At 38.0% G+C, this 9,084-nt stretch overlaps 2 protein-coding genes across 4 annotated transcripts in view; one reads left to right on the top strand and one right to left on the bottom strand.

Annotated features, from left to right (window-relative positions):
* The window catches only part of LOC107734213 (delphilin-like), a 31,230-nt gene extending 26,927 nt beyond the window's left edge, over positions 1 to 4,303 (bottom strand). Inside the window, exons 1-2 of the mRNA XM_016546104.1 lie at positions 3,744 to 4,303; positions 2,787 to 3,040 (exon numbers count right to left, since the gene is read on the bottom strand). Coding sequence (XP_016401590.1) covers positions 2,787 to 3,040; positions 3,744 to 3,828 — 339 coding nt within the window. The 5' untranslated portion in view covers positions 3,829 to 4,303. The remainder of the gene's footprint in view (positions 1 to 2,786; positions 3,041 to 3,743) is intronic.
* Positions 4,304 to 6,143: 1,840 nt separating this feature from the next.
* The window catches only part of LOC107734165 (probable palmitoyltransferase ZDHHC4), a 10,156-nt gene continuing 7,215 nt past the window's right edge, over positions 6,144 to 9,084 (top strand). Inside the window, exons 1-5 of one of the 3 annotated variants that reach the window (XM_016546037.1) lie at positions 6,144 to 6,239; positions 6,473 to 6,605; positions 6,679 to 6,752; positions 7,216 to 7,394; positions 7,475 to 7,600. In XM_016546037.1, the coding sequence (XP_016401523.1) occupies positions 6,483 to 6,605; positions 6,679 to 6,752; positions 7,216 to 7,394; positions 7,475 to 7,600 (502 nt within the window). In that variant the 5' untranslated portion in view covers positions 6,144 to 6,239; positions 6,473 to 6,482. Of the gene's footprint in view, positions 6,250 to 6,457; positions 6,606 to 6,678; positions 6,753 to 7,215; positions 7,395 to 7,474; positions 7,601 to 9,084 lie in introns of all 3 variants that reach the window. The other 2 variants (XM_016546038.1, XM_016546039.1) reach the window with 2 other exon arrangements.

Raw genomic sequence — 9,084 nt, 5'->3', positions numbered from 1 at the left:
ACGGAGGCCTTTGAAGTCCCTAAGAAAGCCTTCACTTCTGCCCTGCTCCTCATCCATCCAGACCCCAACAAACCATTCGTGGTAGAGGTGGACGCTTCCACTACAGGAGTGGGAGCCGTACTTTCCCAGCAGCAGGGGACTCCAGCCAAACTCCATCCATGTGCCTTCTTCTCACGCAAGCTCAATCCAGCGGAGAGGAATTATGACATCGGCAACAGGGAGCTCCTGGCTATCAAGCTAGCCCTAGAGGAATGGAGGCATTGGTTGGAGGGAGCACACCACCCATTCAGCGTCCTCACTGACCATAAAAACTTGCAATACTTACGAGACGCCAAGAGACTCAATCCTCGTCAGGCAAGATGGGCTCTCTTCTTTACGAGATTCAACTTCACCATTTCCTATCGTCCTGGTCCCAAGAATGTGAAAGCGGACGCTCTATCTCGTCTTCATGCTCCAGAGGAGGTCAGTGAGGAACCAGAATCCATTATTCCCAAGGAGATCTTCGTAAGCCCCATCCAATGGAAGGATAACCCAGTCACCTCCACCAATGCTTCCACGCCCACTCCGCCAGGTTGCCCACCTGGAGTGCAATACGTCACCAGAGCACAGCGCACTTCCCTAATTCACTCCGTTCACACCTCCTCTGGGCACTGGCCACCCAGGGGCCAACAGCACCATCTCACTGCTAAAAGATCGCTTCTGGTGGACCAACATGGCCAGGGATGTGAGAAGGTTCGTTCAGGGCTGTTCCGAATGTGCAATCTCCAAGAGCCCACGCCACCTACCATCTGGCAAGCTCCTTCCTCTGCCCATTCCCAACCGCTCATGGTCACACCTAGGAGTGGATTTCATCACAGATCTACCAGCATCAGATGGTAACACATGTATTCTTGTAGTCATTGATCGATTCTCTAAATCTTGCCGTCTTCTTCCCCTCAAGGGTCTACCCACAGCTATGGAAACCCGGAGCATGGCCAAACATCGCCACCACGTTGCGGAGGTCTTAAAACCCCAAGGAAATCTTCGTAAGCCCCATCCAATGGAAGGATAACCCAGTCACCTCCACCAATGCTTCCACGCCCACTCCGCCAGGTTGCCCACCTGGAGTGCAATACGTCACCAGAGCACAGCGCACTTCCCTAATTCACTCCGTTCACACCTCCTCTGGGCACTGGCCACCCAGGGGCCAACAGCACCATCTCACTGCTAAGGTTAATGCCATCCGAAACTGGCCTGTTCCAACCACGGTCAAGGAACTTCAACGCTTCCTCAATCATGTTTAACAACGTCTTCAGATATGATGGAATTCTTCGAACCTTCTGCCAGCCAGCCCGGTCAAAAGGTATGGCTGTCAACACGGGACATCAGGATGCACCTGCCCTGCAAGAAGCTCAGTCCCAGATATGTTGGCCCCTTCTCCATCATCAAACAGATAAACCCGGTCACATCAACTCCAACTCCCTTCACAGTACAGAATTCACCCATCCTTCCATGTCTCACTGCTGAAACCTCACCATCCACCTGTTTCTCTCTCCACAGAGCCTGGCCCGACGGAAGAATCCCCTCTACTGCTAATCCAGGAGGAAGGTACCATCTACAAGGTCGACGAGATCTTGGATTCCCGGCGCCGTGGTGGTCTCCTAGAGTATCTTGTGGACTGGGAAGGCTATGGACCAGAGGAACGGTCATGGGTCCCCAGAGCTGATCACCTCCCCGAATCTCCTGCACTCAGTGTTGAAAATAAACATTATTGCTATTTTTCTAATCCTCTGTGTGAGTCTCTTCCTCCTTCCAAGTGTGTGTGTGAATTGTTTTTTAAGAATTTCATTATTTTAATGAGGTTTTATTCTTTCTTGATATCATATCACCTTATGCCATCAAAAATATATATTTTTTTCATAGAATATGTGTATTTAAATCAATATATGTATGCATTGTTATATTATAGTTTTTTTATTGACATTTTGAGTTTTTTTTTAATCAGCTTTTATTTTCTCAGGTTTCATTTTAATTGTAGGTAATTTTTTAGTAATTTTGTTTTGTGATTTTGTCATTTTTATTAGATGTTTTAATATTACTATTTAGGCTTAATTTATTTTTATTTTTATTTTAGTTTTAGTTCAGTTCAGCTGTACTTTTCATTTATTTCCAGTTCGTAATTTTAGTGCATTTTACAACCTGAACTAACCTTGCTTTGTAAAAAAAAATAAAAAATAATAATAAATAATTAAATGAAATACAAAATAAATATATAAGTGTGTGTGTGTTTGTGTGTGTGTGTGTGTGAAGTGTTTTAAGAATTTCATTATTTTAATTAGGCTTTTTTATTGATATAATCATATCACCTTATGCCCTCAAAAATATATATTTTTTCATATAATAGGTGTATTTAAATCGATGTATGTATAAATTGTATATTATAGTTTGTATTGACATTTTGTTTTTGTTTAAATTAGCTTTTATTTTCTCAGGTTTCATTTTAATTGTAGGTACATTTTTAGTAATTTTGTTTTGTGATTTTGTCATTTCTATTAGATGTTTCAATTTAGTTTTTAGTTCAGTCCAATTGTGTATTTCATTTATTTCCAGTTCGTAATTTCAGTGCTTCGACTTTCCAAAGCAATTTCTCATTTTCGTTTTGTTATATATTTGCATTTAATTTAATTTAATTTAGTTTTCATCCAGTTTTATTTAATTAATCAAAATATTTTTAGTTAACAATAATAGCCCTGATGTTACAATGAATACATTAAGACAAAAAAAAAAGTGTCATGTCATTGACCCACCTGCTGGATGCGTGAAACTACTCCAATACTGGGCGGGATGTTTCGGTGTGATTGGGCAAGGGCAATGACCTCTTGAGCACTAAGACTGGAAACGTTCTGCCCCTCAATCTCCAAGACCTGGTCTCCAGGTTGCAGTCCAGACAGATGAGCACTGCTTCCATCCTCCACAGTCAAGATGTAGCTGGGCCCATTCCCCCCTATCTGAAAGCCAAACTCCTCTGGCCAGCCCTGGTTGGATGCTGGCATGGTGAGGACTGTAAGAAAGATGGCAAATAAGAGGATATGTGGGTCTCTAATGAGCAACTAGGCTCAAATGTCTGATCAGCCTGTTGTAAACAAGACCTACATACACACAGCAAAATTATCAAGCTTCCTGAGAAAAATGGAATTTGCTGGACATCACATGCTTGTACAGACACTAAAATATATCAAGCACCTAAAATATATACACCTAGATGCTAAAATATGTCAAGTGAAGTCAGTTTTTGCCTATCCTGACAAGACAAAGTAATGCAGTCACATAAAGAGAGCCATACAACCTTCACTAAATACAGAGTCTCAGCTGACACATTAGACCTCCCAGTAACATTGACCTCATTGAAAAAGGAACAGAGGCTCCCAAATCATCCGATATCAGAGCACAGATGTGCCTGAACACAGCATCAGCAACATGAGACTCATGTTTGTAGCATAGCAAGTCCTTTCTAGTAAAACCAGAACATTCACACATCAACATTCCCAATTAAATGGCTGGTAAAATATTGCGTTTGTGGGCCGGTCCATGCAAAGCCTAAGCCTGTAGATTGACAGAAGGTCATTCATCAAAACATTAGCTTCCATGCACACCTAAACTGACTTTAAATGTGCTGCTGAAAGTCATCATCAGAATCAGAATCAGAATCAGAAAATCAGAAAATCATCCTACAAATACAAAATTCTTGAACACTAAACACTTACAAAAATCTTTGGGCGGATATCGAGGACCCGGCTTGTTCTGCCGTAAGGAGTATCTTCCTTTCTTATTCTGGAGGAATTTCTTCATTTTGTCGTAATTCAACAGGTATCAAAAATTTGGAGAACAAAACGCCTGGTCCACGTCTTCCATGAGATCCTCTTACTGCACATCACCATGCTTCAGGGGAAATGCCTTTCGAATGCCCCCCATCATCGTGTGGCATGCAGAGCACCGCCACTTAAAAAAAGAGTGACACTGCATCGAGTGCCAGAGTGATGTTGTCGATGAGTTGATTCTGCATCTCTGGCGAGTCTTGCTAGTCCTGCCTGCAGAGCTCAAATCAAGAAACTGGGACACCTAGCACAGATCCTTAATGATTCTCTCTCCAAAAAGTGTAAAGTGAGGCCCCATTTCTCTATAAATACCTCCTTCCCATACTCTCTCTTCGAGCTGTCTCTCCAAGGGACAAAAAGTAGCCCAGTATCAGCTTGGGGATCTGTCAGGACTATGGTGGATAATTAGAACGTCTGAATGCACTGAAGAGCGCAGTCACACATCTTTGAACAGGAGCAGTGCTATTAAAGCTCTTGCTCTGGATTAGACAGATTAAATGCTGCATCTTGAGATCTCTCGTGCCACATGGCAGGACACATGTTGTCATGCATCCGGGGGGAATTTGGGAGGAAGGATTGATTTACTGAGTGAGCTGACAAGCAGCTCAGGTGCAAGCGGGGGCTTCCAAAGCATTTCTTAAGTGTCCAAATACATTCTGAAGTCAGTGAAGTGATGCATGCAAGTATTTAAAGTATTATTATATCATGTGCACTATCGTTCAAAAGTTAAGGGGCAGGAAGATTTTCAAAAATGATACTTGTATCCTGCAAATATTATTTTTGTGGAAGGGGGGGCTTCAAAAGATTTTTTTTTTTTTTTTTGGAGTACTGGCTCAGGCAGATAATAAATATGAACAAGCCACAGTATAAACACATGACAAAGTGTAGCACGGTTTCACTTTCAAGGTTACAAACTGAATGCGGAAACAGTATAACTAGCAGTAAAACGTAATAGAGGTATTATGTAAAGGACTGAAGCAAAGACAAGCTATACAGGGCTAACTGAATTATTTAGAGCCAATGCTTGTATCTCCAAACACACTGTTCCTCAATCAACATCTCAACTTACCAATACAACAGAAAAGTGGTTGTGCATGTAAAAAAAAAATATTAGTGTATTGCAATAAAACAGTACTTTTTTATATAATTTTGCACTGACTGTAAGGACTCTATGCTCTTTTTATGATTTTAAAATAATAATAATGACCTCTGTCTTTTATAAATGCAGAAATAAATTAGACATCATTTAACATATTACAAAACAGAATAACTTAGCTATTACAGTACAATCCATAAACATTAAAAATGAGATTTGGTCCATCCAAAAATAATAGCAGTCTACATCCTTCAATGATTTGCGTTAGCTCACAATTATGTTAATGATGTACAACCAAAAGTGCAATAAAAGACCAACTTTAAAAACACAGAAACTTTCTTTATATTCATGAAGATATTGTTAATATTTAGATTTACAAATGCACGCATATTTTAAAAGAGAATACCTGCTTCCATTGCTCGGTGGAGTATTCTCGAAGGGCTTTAGTGGTATCCCTGTCCTTTGAGGCATCACCACTGTAGTGAATGTGCAGGTCTGTAACATGATAACTGTAAGAGGCAACAGTTAGAAGGCTATGGCAACCCTGAACTGAAAACAAGTGCACTTAACATTATCAGCCACCTGCTTCTGAAACGAATGAAGAAAATTGCAACTAATTCAAAGTTTTTGATGAACAAATAAACTTGTGGAAAAACTGAAGTTCAGAAGAAAATATAAAGGCTGTATTGTACTCATAAAGTTGGTATGTTAGCAGACCAATATTGCATGCTGCATTTTAATAAACGACATTGTCCAATTATTTATGATCCAGATATTAATATAATAACCTACATTTTACCCAAAAATCCTAATCTTGAGAAAGACGAGTTTATTTGAAATAAGGAATAAGTAATTTGCAGACTATATTTAAAGATGAACTGAATGACTTCAAAATATCGAGCCAGAAAAAAAGAAAAAGTAAAGAATTAAAAAGAAGTCTGGGACGACTTTTACTTTGACAGCACAGTTGTAGTGAGTATGATCCGTATCAGTGTTGCCATATCCGCTTTGGGATTGTTTTCAACTTTTAAAAATTCGCTTATACATATAACTAACTAGTTGCTGGTCGTTTATTTTCAGAATACAGTAGTGTAAATCGTTTAAATAATTGTATGTAAAATTATATAATTACATACCTCCTTATACTTATTTGATAAGGAAAGTCTGTATGTTTTGACAGAACAGGTTTTTTGTTTTGTGTGGAGATCTGGCAACAGAGTTCCGTATTCCCGTCTACTTCACCACACTACTGTCTGCACGGGAAAAAAAGGTGCGAGAATGGTGTTCAGGTGAATAAAGGTTAATAAACGTAAAAATTCCTTCGCTTGCCTCTTTCTGTGTACATTAGCTCAAATGTATGTCCAACATTGTTTAAAAAAAACTCTTAAACAGTATGGTTTATTAAATAAATAGTTATCTTACATGCTACTACGTTTGGTTTTGATTTAAGCGCTCTTTCTCGTCGTATATAAACATCTAATAAGTGAAATTAATTACTCACTCACAGTACTGTGCTGCTTAGGTAGTGGCAAATGGACTTCCTCACTCTGTTTGGTATATATGTGGCGGTGGTGCTCACCTGCATTGCTCTGGTTTGTAAGTATTCAGGACATCAGCAGACTCCTCTCGGTCTGCTTTTGGACAAGATCACAGGGGTAAGTAAAGTCCTGCAAACTTAATGATTTCTTTTGTTGTTTAAAATAGAACTTATATCATGTTTTCTTTTAGATTGTCTCTCCATGGATCCCACAATGTCTCCAAAGCATTTGCTACAGAACTATGCACAGGCTGTTCCATCAAAGGTACTTTGATGAATAGAAAGTTCATTAGAATAGAATTTTATTTAATTTTGTAGCTGTGTAAAATTCACGTTTGATCAATTTAATGCATCGTTGCTGAATAAAAGTATTAATTTATTAAAAAATTAACCCCTTACTGACCCCAAAACCTTGAACGGTAGTGTATATTAAACATATTTAGAAGACTACATAACTGACTGTATAACTTATCTAGTAATGTTTATTAATGTGCACTGTCCTTCCTAAACTTATAAAATAATAATTAAAAAAGATCTGATACATATCTACTTGACCCATTTAAGGAATTTTTACATGCATGCATTTGGCAGAAATTTTGATCCAAAGCGACTTACATTTATTTAGACTATGCAGTGTATTCAAGGTATACATTTTATATGTGTTCCCTGAACATCAAACTGTCAAGTATATTTCCTCTAATCCTATGTCTGTTCATTTTTCAAATCAGGAACAACTTCTTCCTTTACTTGCACCTGTTACTTGAAGTGGTTGTGTATGGAGAATTCTCCTATGAGGTCTTTGGCTTCTGTTTGGACATGGGCACAAGTTCAATCAGTTTGTGCATTCCTTACATTCTCCTTGCAATGAAGTCTTATCTGTTCTACCTCTGTTGTAGCAGAGACCCAGGTTCGCAAATGAGCAATTGTCCCATTTCCATTAGAAATAAATCCAATATCTCTACATTTAATTTGAGTTTTCTTTTGAAGGCACATTGACAAAGGCAAACCATACTGCAGAACTGAAGGTCTACCAGTATGATGAAAAACTCTTCCAGCAGGGAGTCAAGTGTTCAACCTGTCAGCTGGTCAAACCTGCACGATCCAAACATTGTAGTAAGTATAGGTTTATCCTTCCTTTAAACATCAGATTACATTTCATGTAACTTTACAGTAAAATACTGTTGAATATACAATATCTAGAAGTGAAAAAGAACAAGTCGTATAATCTACAGTGAAAACCCATACAATGACTTACATTTACATTTAGTCATTTAGCAGACGCTTTTATCCAAAGCGACTTACAAATGAGGACATTGGAAGCATTCAAAATCAACAAAAGAGCAATGATACGCAATGCTATAACAAGTCTCAGTTAGCTTAACATAGTACATGTTGCAAGGTTTTTTTTTTTTATTATATAATAAATTAAAAGAAAACAGATAGAATAGAAAAAGAATAGAGCAAGCTAGTGTTAGAGGCCTTTTTGCTTTTGTTAATTGTATAATAAATAAAAATAAAAGGAATATATAGAATAGAAAGAGAATAGAGAAGCTAGTCTTAGTTTTTTTTAAGAAAACAAGCAGTTAGTAAATGAATAGAGTGCAAGCCGTAATTAAAGCAAAAGGAGCCCCTACCATGTATTGAGTACATGTACAGTAAATGAACATACTTTCCAGAAGGCCAACAATTCACTAGAAATGTTTTTTTTATTGGTCTTATGGAGTATTCTAATTTGTTGAGATAGTGAGTTGGTGGGTTTTTGTTAAATGTGAGCCAAAATCATCACAATTAAAAGAACCAAAGACTTAAACTACTTCAGTCTGTGTGCACTCAATTTATTTAATACACGAGTTTCACAATTTGAGTTGAATTACTGAAATAAATGAACTTTTCCACGACATTCTAATTTATTGAGATGCACCTGTATGTCTGAAGTAATGAATTTAGGTAAAGTTGTGCAGAGCCAGTGGTGGTTTTGTAGGCAAACATCAATGCCTTGAATTTTATGCGAGTAGCTATTGGTAGCCAGTGCAAATTGATAAACGTCCGACCAAACGTGTGACGTGCATTCATTTTGGCTCATTAAAAATTAATCTTGCTGCCACGTTCTGGATTAATTGTAAAGGTTTGATAGAACTGGCTGGAAAAAAGTTTGAAAATTATCACTGCACATTAGTGTATATACAGATGTTGTCAAAAGTTTACATAAACCTTGTACAGGTAAAAAATTTTTTAAAAAGATCATGAAATAGGCTTTATTATTATATTAAAATGTCATATAAATTAGATGCGATTTTTGTGATTAAAAATGTAAACAAATTATGAAATGAAATACTAAATTGATTGGATCTTTGTCAAAAAAGTGTGACAAAAAATGATCACTGCACATTAGACTCCAGTAAGACGCAAGAAATGAGAACAGATACAATAATGAGAACAAACAATTGATTTAATGAACTCAGCCCACCTACAGACCATTTGAGGCAACCTCTTTAGACGTATTACAGCACAAATCTGTTACTATGGCAACCCCACAATGACTTACCTAAATGTAGACCAACCCCCGCTCTCACACACACACACACACACACACACAC

This window comes from Sinocyclocheilus rhinocerous, unplaced genomic scaffold (assembly GCF_001515625.1).
Source record: "Sinocyclocheilus rhinocerous isolate Xijiao unplaced genomic scaffold, SAMN03320098_v1.1 scaffold820, whole genome shotgun sequence".
NCBI lineage: Eukaryota > Metazoa > Chordata > Actinopteri > Cypriniformes > Cyprinidae > Sinocyclocheilus > Sinocyclocheilus rhinocerous.
The sequence above is the reverse complement of the archived record's forward strand: the minus strand, read 5'-3'. Positions and strand labels throughout refer to the sequence as shown.